The following is a 17,200-nucleotide window of genomic DNA, read 5'->3' as shown; positions in this document are numbered from 1 at the left end:
TTTATTTTGTTATGCTTAACTTCCATAGTTTGTATGTACGCATAGCTTGCATAGATGTGCCATGATGCACCACCACTATTTTGTCGTGTAAGTAGGCAATGTGTGAGCAAAAGTGGCTTAGCTCTGTCCGTACAATCTAGTATGCGGATGACACAAAAACAACTTGCACTTATATAATCCACAATACATTATCCAATGCATTAGGTTCCAAAGGCATTCATGACAGATAATTCCTCTGCTGAAGAAGCAACCTTGATCAAGGTCTGGCCTAAGGGACTCCATCTCTGTCCGTAGCTCTGTCCGTACAATCTAGTATGCGGATGACACAAAAACAACTTGCACTTTATAATCCACAATACATTATCCAATGCATTAGGTTCCAAAGGCATTCATGACAGATAATTCCTCCGCTGAAGAAGCAACCTTGATCAAGGTCTGGCCTAAGGGACTCCAACTTCTTTGTCATTTCCACATACTTCAAGCTGAATGGCGATGGTTGACATCCGCGAAGAATAATGTGGACAAGGATGAAAGGCGGAAGTTAATTGCAGCATTCCAAAGGGTTCGTGCTCACCTTTTTACAGAGTAATTAACATCTCAAGGACGGTTTGACATTGTGACAAAAGCAACACGTAAAACATGTAATAATTAGAGTTCTGACAATTTGGAGTGTTAATTTGGCAAAAATCACAGGGTGCTTAGCACAATTTACAATTATGTAGATTAGATTTCAAAAACTGCAGCTGCTACATGGAATCAACTGCCAAAGCTTAAACACCCCATTTAATTAACACTCCTACTTATATTGTCCACCTCCCATTTCTTTTGGACTTCTTTCACAAAGGTTCCCAGTCCGGATAATTCGTAGAGAGCTAGTGCTATTTGAGAGCTTTCTTTTCAGCAAAGATCCTTCAGGCATTGTCCATGAACTGTGCAGTGAGTGGCTCATTTGAATATGTGCACTGATTAGATAAATATCCTAACTTTGGAACTTTACTTTGGACACTTTCGGTACGTACCAGGGCCCGCTGGCACTAAACTTAAGCTAGGACCCTAACCTTGACAAATTTGCTTCAGTGTCTTGCTAGTGCTTGTGTCACATGCTACTGAACTAAACTTTCCTATCAGCAAAATGCACTGCCAGAGCTGTGCCAGAGGAAATGCCTCAAGGTTAGGATCCTTGCACAAGTATCGTGCAAGCGGGCGCAGGACCTTCAGCAAAAAATATTCTGAGAACGTCTCAGCATTGACACTCAGTGACCTTTATGAGTTACTAGTTGGATTCTGTTTACATATTTCTTGCGTGAATCAGTGTACAAATGTGCTCTTTGGCTGCTGGGTAGTTTCATTTATAATCGAATGATGCCCGCCGGTCACATTTTTTATTTCTCTCGAAAAAAATATATGTTATCCGACCCACACAGAGATGCACAAGGTGCCTGACCGCAGGTCTCTGCTACATTTCCTTCTCCGTCTACGGTGCTTCGAAGCAACCGGCGCGATTTCGCGGCTTACATCTTTTCCAACTTTGTGACCTTGTGTCTCCTGAACGGGGTGTCCCATTTGAACGAGTTTTTTTTTTCTTGCTGACATAGTGGATGGTGCACATTCCACCGTGGGCTATTAAATTTATATGGTCAAAAGAAAAGTATACGAAAAAAAAATCCCGAAAACGCAACAGAGAGCCTTTTTATAGCACGTTTGGAAGCTCATGGCCGAGGTCCTTGATCTCCGGCTGTAATGTTCTTGGCATGAGCAGAAATACCATTCTCTCCTCTTTCGTTTGACGTTAAATACATTGCTTTATCTTCAGCCATTATCCTGTAACATAGCCGTAAACACGGAAAGCTAGGGGAAAATTCTCATTTTCGTGGCAGTTTTTACCCCAAAAGGACACCTTCAAATTTTCCGATATTTTGTATCGACATAGCTGAGCCATAGCTCTTTCAGGATATGCAATAAAATGTTTGCTTATTTTGGTTCCACAGGGCGCGCAATTTTTTCTCGCACGCCTATTCGGCAGCGCTCACAGGGGTCAAACACACGTACAAAGGGTGGACTTCTACCCCACTCCCTGTCTATATTTTTTATATTTATATTTTTGCTTTCGGTGAGGAAGTTGTCATGCCGAAGGCCGACTATAGTAATATGCACAGATCACTGTGATGTCCGCTGAAGTCAGTGTCGTCAGGGCTTCAAGCCGGACGATCTTGTTCACCTGAAGGCCCTGCTTCACAACCTGCAATCGAAACGTGTTGTAGCAGTTCACACATATTTCGTCGGTGTCGTGGACATGGACTGCCTCCTAGGTGCTCAAGGTGGTCTTCAAAAGCCCTGATCCTATCAACGATACTGACTTGAAGTTCTTGTTCCAGGGTATTTTTTTCTTGTTTCGTTGAGTGTAGTCCTGCAGAATAGTCGACTTCTGGTGTGGCTACGGCTGGCCATGGGGAGCGCAGAACTGCACGCTACGCCGACGACAAAACGAAATCCACGTCGTAACATCGAGGAAAGCAAGGCCCTTGTCTTAAAATGTGGACAGCGGCGGGAACCGCTAGACGCATAGAGACCGTCTTTTCCCACGCAGCGCCCCGACTGAGTGTTTCAAATTCTGTATTTGTTCACAAGCAGAAGAAACCAGCAAAACAAAATTACAAGAGAATAGACATCTCGCGCTTCGGCTCGGCAAAGCCGGAGTATTTACAAATGCCATATCCCCACGTCCGATTTCCTTCAAGCACGTAACCTTGAAGGGATTAACCGGGTTGGAAAGCCTAAGCAACGAACCTTTGCTTGTCTGCGGACATCACAGTGAGCTCTGCTTATTACTATAGTCGGCCTTTGGCATGACAGCACCCTCACCGAAAGCAAAAAGAAGGAAAAAAAAGAACGACAGGGGGTGGTGTAGAAGTCCACTCTTTGTACGTGTGTTTGACGTCTGCGAGCGCTGCCCAATAGGGGTGCGAAAAAAAAAATTGCGTGCCCTGTGGTACCAAAATAAGCAAACATTTTATTGCATATCCTGAAAGACCTATGTCTCAACTGTGTTAGTACAAAATATCGAAAAATTTGAAGATGTCCTTTTTAGGTAAAAACTGTCGCGAAAATGAGAATTTTGCCCTAGCCTTCCGTGTTCCGTGTGTTCCGTGTGTTCCGTGATGTCTTCCGCGCCATGTTACGTGATAATGGCTGAAGATGAAGCGCCGTAGACGGAGAAGAAAATATCGCAGAGACCGTGCGGTCAGGCACCTTTTGCATCTCTGTGTGGGTGGGATAACACATATTTTTTTCGAGAGATATAAAAAATGTGACCGGCGGGCATCATTCGATAATAAATGAAACTACCCTGCTGTCAGTTGTGTGTTCATCGGCCTGGTTCACACATAGGGGGTGGGAGTTAAGGATCAGATGGAAGGCACACTTCGTTTTTTTGTTCCTTTTCCCTACCGAACTGGTGCAGAGCGTTGTTTGGAAGTCAGGTAAATAAGGAATTCCAAATCGTGCCTTGTGGCTGTTCCTCAGGCAGCGTTCACACAGACCAACTCTGTTTACCAACACGAACCAACGTTTTACAAGCAACTTCGACCTGGTGCCATCTCTGTATTCACAAGTACCAACTAGGCAGCTCCGCTGACAAACAATCTCGCCTCATCTTATTCCACAATGAGAACAACATTCTCTTTAAAAAATGCCAACTGGGATGCCTCTGCGGCTTTCGGTTTTCAAGGAAGCAATTCTTTTATCTACACCCGCACAACTCGTAACCAGTGCAATTTAATAATAGTTGTACGGCACTATGACACAAATAAAATTGCATCGCCATTGGGAATGAAGGCATAAGTCATGTGGCAATGCTCCTCTCACTGACTGGCCAATGTATTACCAACTTCTGAAGGTTTTGGCTTTGTAACAGATTCCCTCCAACTTGAGTCTGTCATGATTAGTGGTGTCGGCTGACAGTCACCAACTGCGAAATTGGTCCAAGTTGGTGCAGAAAGTTGGCAGTGTGAATGCTGGCTTATTGTTCGACACCGTTGTTTGTGTGGCAGGTCACCAAGTGCCAACGTAATTTTTTAAAATGTTTTTTTTTGTTTCTTTTGCGATGCATAAAACACAGGTTCTAAAAGTGTCCAAAGTAAAATTTAAATGTTCGAAGTTTAGTTTTATTTTATTTGCGAGCAAATGCAAATGAGCAATCGACTGCACAGTCCATGACACCGCACTCCGAAGTTTACGGAGGTCTAATCTAATTTCGAGTGCTATAGTTCGCACTGGTGAAACCCAGCCTAAGACATACAAAATTAATTTATGTCTGTTTTGACTGAGTTACATGTGTCAAATGTGAACCACACACACTGTTTCCTGGCTGTAGGTCCTCTATGCCCACTCCGAAAAAGAGCTTGATGCGGCAACAGCCAGCCTTCAGAGCCAGTCCCACCCAGCGTACACTGCGAGGGTCGAAGCAATACTTGAAAGGAAAGAGGAGTGGGTGTTGCTCTTCAGGAACACGATTACAATCCGCGGACACAACACCAATAACTTTGCTGAGGCCTCGATACGGATTTTAAAAGACATCATCCTTAATCGCACTAAAGCCTTCAATGCTGTTGCCCTAGCTGATTTTGTTGTAACAGTATGGGAAAAGTACTTTGAAGGAAGAATATTAAAGCATGCGTACAGCCGTGTTGCAGCACATCAACTCCAGTACCACCACCTTGTCAGCAGAATGCCAGACAGTGCAGCAAACAATATTGTACTTCTAGATGATGATCTGTACAATGTCCCAAGCAGCAAGCAGGATGGAACATCTGATGAGGTCTGGGCAAAGGCAGAGGTTTGCAGTTGCCCAAGTGGACGGCAAGGTACCTTCTGCAAACACCAGGCAGTTATTCATATGAGATATGGTGGTCTTTTCCCAAATGCTCCTGTACTTCTGAAGATAGCTACGAATTAGGAAGGTTAGCCCTTGGGGAGAAGTGTCCACCATACGAATTTTTCTGCAGCTTCCAGGACAGTGTGGACGATTTTAACCTGAATGCCCCATAGTACATGAGAGGGAGTCTGATCTGTGTGCACCCCCTTCCCCAGACCCATTGCCATCAACATCTGACTTCAATGAGCCAGAATCGGTTCATCTGGTATGTATTGCAATTGTACTTTATCACTACCATCACATGATGGTTCTGCCATAGTTGTAATGATACTTTTTGTTTATATCAGGGTACTGCAACCAATACAAAATGAGCTGCAACGACTGTCCACACTAGTCGGACACAACGACACCTTTGAAAAGTGTCTTGGAAAGATCGCATCACACCTGAGCCACATCAAGACAGGATGTGGTGCAGTCGGAGCAGCTATCACAATAAGTGCTGCACTTGTGAACCATGCAAGAAAGGGTGGGGAAATTCGAGTTCAGCCCACAGCAATAGCACGAAGGCGGGGTGGGGTTACGAGGGGCTCAAAGAGAATTCCTGCCGGTCGACCTCCCAAGGAACCAGCTCGGAAAAGGGCAAAGAAACTGGGTCACACAATCAGCAGCAGCACATAAGAAAGAACGTTCCCCATGCTAAGCACCACGGTCAGGGACACTAAATCGTTCACTAGGTCCCTTGCTAGATCATCAAAACAAGGGCCTTGAGAACCAGCATGAGCAGAAATGCTGCACTTGTGATATGGAGCTATATGGTTTCCTATAATGGGTAGTAGTAGTTATGCTGATGTGCAGAAGTTGGCTTGAGAGCTACATCCAAATCTTATCCATGAACTCCACGATAGGCAAGCCTGAGCGATGGGCAAGACACGTAAACAAACACAAACACGAGGGCTCAAACGAGGGCTTCTTGCTTATCATGGAGTTTATCTACCAGCTAGCCTGCATTTACGCCATTTTGTTTATTCATGAAATGTTGTTTTGTGTTAGCCACCAATGTATCTTTATTACAAATATCCAATCAATACATTATTTTATATCATACATTATTCTTTGTTTGACACAATACGGTTTTCCTTCACTACAAGTCTAGGCCACATCTGTCGTTCGTTTGACTCGCCTGCAAATTTGTTGCTGATGACTGCAAAATATAACCCAAGCAGCACAAAGGACTGGGATTCGGCTGGGAACGTAACGGGGATGATGGGTTCGAGGTGGCCGATATCGCCGTCACGAGCCCGACTGCTTCCCGACTATGTGAGGGGGAAGAATTGAGAGAGAGGGAAAATACATAGAATTATTTCCCGATAGATCCCCGTGCGTGTCCCGGCCAGGATTCTTTCCCGATGGATCCCCGTTAACGTCCCGATCTGCTGTGGTGTACTGGCTAAGTATTTCTTCCCGCTCGTCTCCCGATGTTTATGCAGATTCGGTAACACGTGATCGGATGGTACAGCTTGAGACAAAGTTTCTGAAACACGGGTATTCTGTACTGGACTTCTCCCAGCCACCTTTGGGGAATGCTTGTTGAACAGAATCCTTGGGAAAAATCTGCTCAAGGATTCTGTTCAACAAGTGTTCCCCTGAGGCCGCAGGGGAGGCGTGGAGAAGTGAAATACAAAACACCCGGGTTTCAGAAACTTTTGTGCGAAGTTGTACGAGACAGTGAAGCATCCCTTCAGGAAGGAATCTGGCTGTCTGGTATGAGGTAACTATTTCAAACATTGGGCTGCAGTTCACTTCATGTGTTGTATAGTTCGCTCAGTTTGAATGACTGAAAACATGGACACGCAGCAGCCTGAACTTAAGTATTAATGGCGTCTCACTGCAAAGCAGGCAAGTACAAGCTACTCGGGACGAGTCGGCCACACCCGAACGAAACGACCGAATCACCCGAAACGAAAAACTCACGTGAAACGAAACGAAGATAGCTTTAGCAAGTCGAACTGATCGGACGAAAACCGCTGCACCGAAACCCGCAAAGACTACGATGGAGCTCCCTGCATTTGGACTACCGCGACTGCCATCGCCATCATCTTTGTTTTGGTTGTCATTGCCGGGTGCAAATGCCAGGCGTGTGTGTTGTTAATGTTTTTGTGCTACAAGTTTTGCAAAGTTTGGTTCGGAGGGAGTATGGAACGCCATTTTGTGGTCAACGTGGCCAGAGTGCCTCAATAGTACTCCTGCCGCGTTCTGGTCACCGTTATAAGTGTGATGCCCTGACACCATCAGCAGCTTTTAAGTAGATTCATGGCACATAAGGAACCTGTGATGTACAAGATCGCACACAGTCAAGAAAAATGTAGCATTTAACCTTGCTTTCCTTGATTATAAAAAGGAAGAAAGAAAGAAAGAAAGAAAGAAAGCTAGAGAAAAGGTCGGCAACACAGTGAGTGTTTTCGTTTGTTTGTTTGTTTTTTGATTCCATCGATCTCTCGCTGTCACATTGCACTGCCGTTCTGTTGACAATCATAACTAACTAATAGCTTAGCTTTGACCAATCCCTTGTTGCAATTTTGCTTCAAACACAACATTCAGTGATTCTTATGAAAACAGCAGCATTTCCCGAAAGATCCTGGAACGGCCACTATCTCAAGAGGTAGTACGATTCAACCGTCGTCATATTTCGTCCGCCAAGCCATTGCGCGGAGATGTTGGGTCCATGCCCATTTCAACGCAGGCTCACCCGCACTCGCCCGCGCTCGCGCGTCGTCGCTTGTCTTCCATGCCATCAGCCAGTGCTGCCTGTCGCGCATGCGCTGTTTTTGTGGGGTTCGCTTTGGCTGCTGCAACGGTCGTTTCTCGTCGCCGCGTGTAGTTCGCATTATTGCGAGCGTTCCCGCAAGTCTAAAGCGTTCTAGAGGCTTTGTATTGTTGTTCTCACCTGATGCTGTCGTTCTTGCCACCCGTCTGATATTGCAACTGTCCGTAAGTGGAAGCGTTCCTTCTAACCACGAGCAGACCAGTCGGTCTCGTTTGACATGCCAAAGAGAGAAGATGCTGCCTTGCATGTGAAGCCAAATCGTTCTTCGCCTTGAGGATTCTTGCCGTTTCTGGTGTGTAATTAATATAACTGTGAAGTAATATGTTCGATTGCACCATGCATTCTCATTGTCCGTTTTACTCTATTTGCAGGGATCTGCACAACGACAGGAAGATAGAACGCCAAGTGAAGTCGACTGTATGCTTTGTGCAGACGATATGTCATGTTTCTACACTGCTCTACATACAGGGTGTCCCACCGAAAAAGGGCCAGGGGCTAAAAAAAAAGACGGAGTGCTGGACACAAATGGACCCAATTGTACGTGCTTAGCAGTTATGTGGTCTATCCAAAAATATATTTTTCATCGCCCCTTGTTAATTAATTAGCGGTAATTAATTTTCTCACTTTTCAATTATAAAAGCTACGAAGTTGTCTCAATGAGAACATCTGATCTCTTCGGTCGCCTGATACCAAAGCCGTTTTCAGAACAAAAATCCGCTCGATAGATCGCTCACAAAAAATTCGTGAAGGAACACCATTTCTTTCTTTATTTTGTTCATTGCGCATCCTCGAAGACGCGTATTTCCTTCATTCCCAATGTGAGAGAGTGAAAGAGCACAGTGCCGCCTCATGCGTCGAAGATGAGTTTTAACTTGGGGGAAACAAAACAAAAATGTATGGGGTGACTCTATCGCAACTGCCCTTATCTTGGGTTGCTATTTCTGTTTTCTTTTAATCTTTTTCCAGGACGCAAGAGGCGATAGTGTGCTCTTTCGTCGTCTCGTTTTGGGGGTGAAGGAAAGAGCGCCTCTAAAGATGCGCAACGAACAAAATAAAGAAAAAAAAAGGTGTTCCTTCACGAATTTTTTGTGAACGATCTATCGAACGGATTTTTGTTCTGAAAACGGCTTTGGTATCAGGCGACCGAAGAGATGAGATGTTCTCATTGAGACAACTTCGTAGCTTTTATAATTGAAAAGTTAGAAAATTAATTACCGCTAATTAATTAACAAGGGGCGATGAAAAAAAAATATTTTTGGATAGACCACACAACTGCTAAACACGTTCCATTGGTTCCATTTGTGTCCAGCACTCCGTCTTTTTTTTAGCCCCTGGCCCTTTTTCGGTGGGACACCCTGTATAGGTGTCCTGCCATCGTATTTTCTGGAACGATATTTCTTGCAGGTTCAGCGTGTATGACGCAGCGGCCTCCAGCAAGAGAAACGCAAGCACCGTGTTTAAATGTGGTGGGGACTCTTGCTCGACATGACAACGCTTAGAAGTGCTTTTTCGGAAGAAGGACAAGTTGCACCGGAAATGAGGACCTAGGTGTGCTCTTTTGCGTTGTTGTTCACCGTTCGATCATTACCAATTTTTGTGCCCCCGTGAGTTCAACGCTCAGGTATGTTGATGGTAAATGGATATGCGTTAAAAGGTACGTACTCCGGAGTGGTGAATAAAGTGATTTGTTGCTGCTGTCTCCTGTTCCTTGAGGGTTCTTGTCGGTACTCATATACCGCAGGCATGAGGGGCTTTCTTTGCAGAACATTTCAGGAAACCAAGACTGCAGCATTTTTAAGATTGCCATAACCAGCATCAATGCAGCTCTCATATCAACATCAGCATCAAGACAGCTCTGATGTTAACATCATCATCAGAGCAGCTGTGATGTTAACATCGGATCTGATGTGATTTGGAACACTGTCTTGATGCTAACATCAGCTGGTGTTAACATCAGCATCCCAGACAACACGAGCGGATCCGAGGGATGCTCATGGGATGCTTTTTGCGGGATGTGATGCATGTCCCTGGGATGCACGCAACTCCTCCCATGCAGCTCCCCACAAGGTCCAATGGAACCCCGAAGTATGTCATTGTTCGTGTCCCGTGGATGTTCGCTGGGAACCTCAAGGGACTTCATAGGGACCTTGTTAGTACACACTGTGTGTGCACTGGAAGCAGGCTTCCCTGTATGGCACAAGTGCTATCCTGAGAAGCTAGCCTCCTGGCTGCAGATTTCGTGACGTTCCTACACGAATCCACTGCTAGTACCTTGCTGGTACACTGCTGTTACACGTATAGAAGAGCACATTTGAGTCAAAACTCACAAAATTTTATTAAATTGCCCTTGTTTCTCTCGAAAATAGAAGTACAAAGGTATATCATGTAGAAATCCTACTGTGTAAAGTATCACAATAAAATATCACAGGCCGTGTCAACCACGGGTACATGTGCACTGTACCACATGTGGAAGATGCATGTCAATTGAAGCGCTATAACGTGAAAAAGGTTATACAATAATAAATAGTGCAAAGATCTGCACAAACTTCAGGACAAGCTTTATAGTCTAACACCAGGCCTATTCCAACTCTTAACTGGAGTCTTAAATAGTTCAAAAAAACAGGCAAATGCTTTTGCCTTGACAGCGGAGGACATGCTCACCCGACACATAGGCTTTGGAAAGTCCTTGGCAAAGGTAAAAATGTATGATGCACCAGTGTAGAGCGACAGAACCAAGCTCGCCGTTGCTGTTCAGTGCATACCGATGTAACTTACACTTACTAATACACTTATGTAACTCAAAAAGGAAACAAACCAAATCCACTTTACAACAATGCCAAATAGAACATATGACTGATATGGTAGTGCAAGTGACCAGAACGAAGGCGCAGGCTTTGAAAAGCTCCTCGCAACAGTGAAAAGGAATGGCGCATCATGAGGGGATACCACCAGGCTCGCCGTTGCTGTTCAGTGTGACCAGGTAAACACTTATGCAACTCAAAAAGGAAACAAACAAAATTCACTTTACAACAATGCCAAATAGAACATATAACTGATGTGGTAGTGCAAGTGACCAGAACTAAGGCGCAGGCTTTGAAAAGCTCATCGCAACAGTGAAAGGAATGGCACACCAATATGACGGGATACAACCAAGCTCGCCGTTGCTGTTCAGTGTGAACAGATAAACCCTTATGTAACTTAAAAAGGAAACAAAATCCACTTTACAACAATGCCAAATAGAACAAGTTACTGATGTGACAGTATTAATGACTACAGCTAAGGCTCAAACAAACACATTGTACGTCGCAACCATAGCTCAACATTTTGGGCCACAAAACTCAGTGTCACAATCGTCTGATAGGGTGTGATCTCAGTCATAGGGTACGAACTGAGGTCGACATGGCATATCTGTGAGTTCGATCATGCCCCGTATAGGTGCACTCACTGAATGACATCTCACAACTGTCCAGAGTGTTCTGCAACACGATGACCCGGTTCGTTTCTCAGTTTGCCGATCAGAGAAGGATGACAAGCGTCATGTTTCGTCTAAAAACGTTCGTTTTAATCATCATCATCGTGCAAACTTCCTCTTCGTCCTTTTCGTTTCAGGACAGTTCCCAAACCCATTCAACACACACAAAGAAGATAAAGTTAGTTTCGATTCCCCAACATCCTCCCCCGCAGTGAGTAGTTGCTCACTTGATTAAACAATCTCTAGTGGACAGAGAAGTTGCACAGGTCGACGTAACAACGTTCCGTCTGGTAGTCGGACTGTGCACGCTCTTACTTTTCCGTCAGCACTGGGAATAATGGTGTCTACCCGACACATCTTCCACAGATGTCTTGGTAAGCGATCTTGCATGAGCAGTACCAAATCTCCGGGCTTCAAAGTTACTGCATTTCCACGTTTCGCTGTGTGATGGGACCGAAGTTGTAGCAAATAGTCCTTCCTCCATCGGGTCCAGAAGGAGTTGAGCAGCTGTTCACGACGTCGGTAACTCTTGTTCAGCGAGCTCCAGTCTGACGCTGTGGACGTCACCTTGTCAGTTGGCAACGTCGTCAGTCTCTTTCCCACCAGGAAATGAGCAGGAGTTAGCACTGAAGAATCCTCTGGTGTATCATGAACAGTGGTGAGCGGTCGAGAATTTACTATGGCTTCAATCTCGGTCAGAATTGTGATCAGTTCGTCATGATGGAGTAAAGCTTTTGATAGTGATCGTCGGAGAGTATTCTTCACTGATCGCACCATCCTCTCCCAAAACCCTCCCCACCATGCTGCTCGCTCGATAATAAATTTCCAGTGGATACATTTTTTGGAAAAGTAGGCGAGTACCTCAGGGCTACGTATATTGTTCCAGAGGATCTTCAAATCCTTAGAAGCTCGCTTAAAGGCAAGCCCATTGTCGGAATAAATAATCTTACATAATCCCCTTCTGGCTACGAACCGGCGAAATGCCATGAGGAATTGGTTTGCTGTGAGATCGTCGACAACTTCTAGGTGTACCGCTCTTGTTACAGCACACGTAAAAAGAGCGATGTAGCATTTCGTTGAGTTGTTGCCTACAGTCTTGTAGAAGAGGGGTCCCGCAAAGTCTGTTCCCGTTACCTCGAAGGGTCCAGTCCTGTTTATCCTATCAGGAGGAAGCGGGGCAACGTCTTGGAACGTCGGTTGAGCGCGTTGCCGCTTGCACCACATGCACTTGTACAGAGCACTTTTCACAGCTTGACGACCCTGGATAATCCAATAATGTTCTCTTAGCTCAACGAGCGTGTCACGAACTCCAGAATGCAGTAAGCGTTGATGCGTCTTTTCGATAAGTAGTCGCGTGTAAGTGTGCTGCTTTGGTAATATCAATGGATGCTTCACTTCTTCGTTTTCGTTGCTTCGTTGTAATCTTCGCTTTATCCGTAGAAGTCCATTCGGGTCCAAATATGGGTGGAAGTCTCTTAGACTTGACATTGATTTCACTGGTTGTGAGCAATGCAGTGCTTGCAACTCTTCTGAGAACACCTCCTCTTGAACTTCTTTGATCCAGTACCTTTCGGCCTGCTGTAGCTCTTCCGTAGTGAGGGGGCCCCTTTCTTTAGGCTCTCTCTGTCTCGCATTCTGTATAAACCTGTACATCCATGACGTTACCCTGATGATTTTATCCAGCGAACAATAGTCGTTCAGATTTAGAATTGGCTTCAATTGACGAGATGGCAGGAGCATGACGTATGTTGTCTTGACTTCTTCGTCACGGAAGTTTTCTCCTAGCATTCCGCGCACGTCAACCAGCTTCGGCCAGCTCGCTTCTGTTTCCTTCAGCCATGGCGGTCCTTCCCACCAGACACTTCTTGCCTTCAAGTATTCAACGTTTACGCCACGTGTAAGAAGATCTGCTGGATTTTCTTTTCCAGGACAGTATCGCCAATCTGAAAGATTCCTGTGACTTTGTATTTCAGAGATTCTGTTGGCCACAAAGGGCTTGTAGCGTTGTGCTTGACCCTGTACCCAGTAAAGTACAATCATAGAATCAGTCCAGAGTGTGGCCTTAACAATGTCGCTGAAGCTCTGGTTGACATAGTTGCAAAGGCGAGTCCCTAGCAGAGCTCCGAGCAGTTCCAGACGTGGTAATGTGATGCTTTTCAAAGGAGCAACTCTGGTTTTCGACAACAAAAGTTGAACGGTGCATGATCCGTCGGCATATTGGCTCCTGATGTAGGCGACCGCTCCGTATGCCTGTAAACTGGCGTCGCAGAATACGTGTACGGATTGGCTGAGTACTTGCGCCGTACTTTTAATGCTCCTTGGAATCCATATTTCATCGGCTTTTGGGAGTTCATGACACCATTTTTGCCAGTCTTCCAGAATGTCGTGCGGGAGACTCTCGTCCCATCTTAGTTCCTTTTGCCAGACACGTTGGAACAAGATCTTGGCTTTTATAACGAATGGTGCGAGAATCCCAAGAGGATCGAATATTCGCGCTACCGTTTGAAGCAGGCTACGCTTGGTGACGTTAGCTGTCAGCAGAAAGTCCATCACGGAATTTAGCGCAACTCGTAACGTATCACTTTCCGCGTCCCAAACCAGACCTAACACCTTCCTCTCGTGATGTGAGATCAGCCTTTCGTCTTCGTAGTGCCGCAGAGTTGCACACAGCTGTTCATCATTGGTTGCCCATTTTCGTAATCTCATGCAGCAATCTTCAAAAATGATGACTGATTCCATCCAAAGCTGTTGTGCTTCTTCAACTGTGTCGACGCTGGTTACCAGGTCATCTACGTAGAAACTCTCTAAGAGGAGTTCGCAAGTCTTCGGGTACTTTTCAGACGATGTTTGTAGATGGTGTCGCACAGTTCCAGCTAAAAGAAAAGGGCTTGAAGTAGCGCCGAATGGGACCCGTGTCATACGCAGAACTTCAACGTCAGGTAATGGTTGTCCCACTCTCGGTGTTGTCGTGTACCACAGGAATCTTAAAGCATCGCGGTCAGCTTCGGCTAATGAAATCTGTAGGAAGGCTCTCTCAATATCAGCGATCAGTGCAACTGTGTTCCTGCGAAAGCGGAGCAGAACGTGAAGGACCTCCGGAATCAGATTTGGTCCAGCATGAAGAACATCGTTGAGAGAAGGTTCGCTAGCGACACTAGACGAAGCATCAAATACAATCCTTATTTTTGTGGTGTCCCTTTCACGTCGAATCACGGCTCGATGAGGAAGGTAGTACTGAGTGTTAGTCGAGTTGTCGTCCGCTGGTATCTTTTCCGCATGTCTGTTTTGTTCGTAGAGGCGAATAGCAGCATCGTACTCTTCAATTACCCCACTATCTCTCATGAGGCGTTTCGTTAGCGATATGAGTCTTGTCTTTGCTACTTCTAGATTTGAAGGTAGCTCGTCTTTTTTCGTGGTCCAAGGTAGGGAAACTTCATACCTTCCGTCTTTCTTCGTAATTGTTTTAGTAAAATGATCCATCACTTCATTAGTATGATCTTCTTTGCATTCGGTTTCGTTGTGCTGAATCCCAATGTGTTCAAGTTCCCAAAATCTTCGCAGCTGGGAAGAAGTTTCGTCTTCAAAGCTTTCCGCTGTTACTCTAAGCACACCTACATTGGTGTCCAAGTTGTCAGACGGCGATGAGGAAGTAGGGCCTTGAACTGTCCAGCCGAATATCGTTTTAATCGCGAAGAGCTTGTCTGTGATTGGTTCCGTCTCGCCTGTCACTACTGCCCAGTAGGAATCTGCACCAATGAGGATCTGGACCTCGCTATTACAGGTTATGCCCGTAAGTACAACGTCGGCCACCTGCATGCCTCTCTCGGCTAGAGTTCGTGTTAGATTACAATCAGGTGGGTGTAGCACATTAGCTGAAATATCAGGTGTTTCCAGTGCTTCAACACACACTTCTTTGCGGGAATATTGGCTGCGAAGCCAAACTTTAACACGACGACACCTTCTTTTCAACGGTCTACAACCGAAGGCGCATATCGTCAACACCTCCTCCCCTACTGATTCGCAGTCAAGCAGATGTGAAAGGGACTCCTTAATAAATGTCCTTTGACTTCCTCCGTCAAGCATTATCCTCACAAACTGTCGCTTTGCGTTAGTTTCTGCCCATACCCGAGCTGTCAGTAGAAGGATCGTGCCGCTGTCTCTGTTGATTTCGGACTCTGACATGGTAGATGACAACACACCCAAACGAGAATTCCTGGGTTCTTCATTGCCTTGTCTCTTCAAGGGCTGTTCACATAGTACCGTGAGATGATGCCCACCACAGTGTGAGCATTTTAGACGAGGAGCGGTTCTGCAGCCTCTTGATCGGTGATACCGCTTTCCGCACTTGAAGCAGCGACCTTCTCGCGAAAGTAAAGCTTTCTTGTCTTCAACCGCGAGGTTGCCGTTGCAGTTTTCTAGAGTATGGTCAGTTGCTTTGCATAAAACACAGTCTGACTGTCGAACTGTCACTCCAGTCGCCAAGGCTCCGGTCGTTTGCCGCTCGAAAGGTCGCCTTGTGTCCCTTCGTTCCGTGCTATGGCGTCCGCCTTCCATGCGCTTGTCGATTGACGACATGTCCTTCTCTCGACTTTCCACTTCGACTTTGAGAAAATCTAGAAAATTCTCAATTTCTTCTTTGCCTTCGGGGGTACCTCCCGCGTACTTGCGATTGTAGTCTAAAGTCACCTCTTTTGGTATGACCTTCCGTAACACAGTCATCAGCATGACTCCGTAATCTTTCGGGTCGACATCAAGAGCCCGTAGACTTCGTATCCTTACTTGGATCTCATCATATAGTTCCCGAAGTCGAACGGAATTCTGTGCATCGTTAACCTTTGGCAGATTCAACAACCGGTCTAGATGTTGGTCGACAATAAGTTGCTTCTGGTTGAAACGTTGTTTCAAAATGTCTATCGCAGCATCGTAGTTCTCGTTGGTAAGAGGCAGCCCGCTAATAGCGGTAGCTGCTTTGCCAGTCAAGTAGCTCTTAAGGTACTTGAACTTGTCAACTTTGTGCAAAGTTTCGTTTGTATGAATACTGGATTCGAACTGATCCCAAAACGTCGTCCAAAGCGTAAGTTCTCCGTTGAACTTCGGTACTTCTAACTTTGGTAGTTTCACCCTGGTATCAGTGGGGTTTCTTGCCCGTGTTTGTTGCGTGCCCGTTGTGGACTCCGGTTGTACTTCAGGTGGTCTCTCATGCGCATTCAGTTTCTGACAAATTTTTGATTTCGTTACACATATTTTTTCTTCGTAAGAAAAGACTGTCTGAATCTCATCAGCGAAGTCTTCGTCCACCACAAGAGCCTCGATAGAGTTGTCTAAAGACTTCAGAGTCTCTTCTTTTAACTTCAAAAGATCAAGTTTTGTGCAAAGCTCACCCGTCGTTGTAGTAGGTGCTCCCAGTAACACGTCGATTTCATTGATAAGCTTCGTCACTGCTGTACGTAGAACTCCTCGTTTTTGCTTTAGACGATCCATCGTTGTTGATGCTCAATCCACCCTCTCTAGTCGGTATCTCAGTGGAATTCCCGGGTTTCGGCACCATAAATTTGTGTTCTGCAACACGATGACCCGGTTCGTTTCTCAGTTTGCCAATCAGAGAAGGATGACAAGCGTCATGTTTCGTCTAAAAACGTTCGTTTTAATCATCATCATCGTGCAAACTTCCTCTTCGTCCTTTTCGTTTCAGGACAGTTCCCAAACCCATTCAACACACACAAAGAAGATAAAGTTAGTTTCGATTCCCCAACACAGAGATTGGCAGAATAACCCATGCTCTGGCCAGAAGTGTGAGCCTTTCAGGTGAGCGCACAAATATGCGTCATGATTCAGCTCAAAACATGTCATGTCAACCTTAGCGTGAGTTTCTAGTCCGCTGCTGAGCTCATGCCTTACCGGATGGTTTTGACCGCGAGTTCCATGGCCAAAATGGCGAGCTATGGTGAAAACTGAAGGATCAGGGCTGCATATAACGTACAATCAGCAGTGGTTCTTGAATCATGAGAATGATGATGCATAACTGAGCTTT

At 45.5% G+C, this 17,200-nt stretch overlaps 1 protein-coding gene and 1 pseudogene across 1 annotated transcript; one reads left to right on the top strand and one right to left on the bottom strand.

Moving 5' to 3' along the window:
• The first annotated feature begins 391 nt into the window (after positions 1-391).
• Positions 392-5,046, top strand: LOC135381434 (uncharacterized; annotated as a pseudogene).
• A 6,354-nt stretch (positions 5,047-11,400) lies between these two features.
• Positions 11,401-16,650, bottom strand: LOC135381418 (uncharacterized). Its single transcript, XM_064612549.1, has one exon. The coding sequence runs from the start codon at positions 16,648-16,650 to the stop codon at positions 11,401-11,403; it is 5,250 nt and encodes a 1,749-aa protein (XP_064468619.1).
• Positions 16,651-17,200: the final 550 nt, after the last annotated feature.

This window comes from Ornithodoros turicata, chromosome 1 (assembly GCF_037126465.1).
Source record: "Ornithodoros turicata isolate Travis chromosome 1, ASM3712646v1, whole genome shotgun sequence".
Classification (NCBI taxonomy): Eukaryota; Metazoa; Arthropoda; class Arachnida; order Ixodida; family Argasidae; genus Ornithodoros; species Ornithodoros turicata.
Note: the sequence above shows the minus strand (reverse complement) of the source record. Positions and strands in the feature narration are given on the sequence as shown.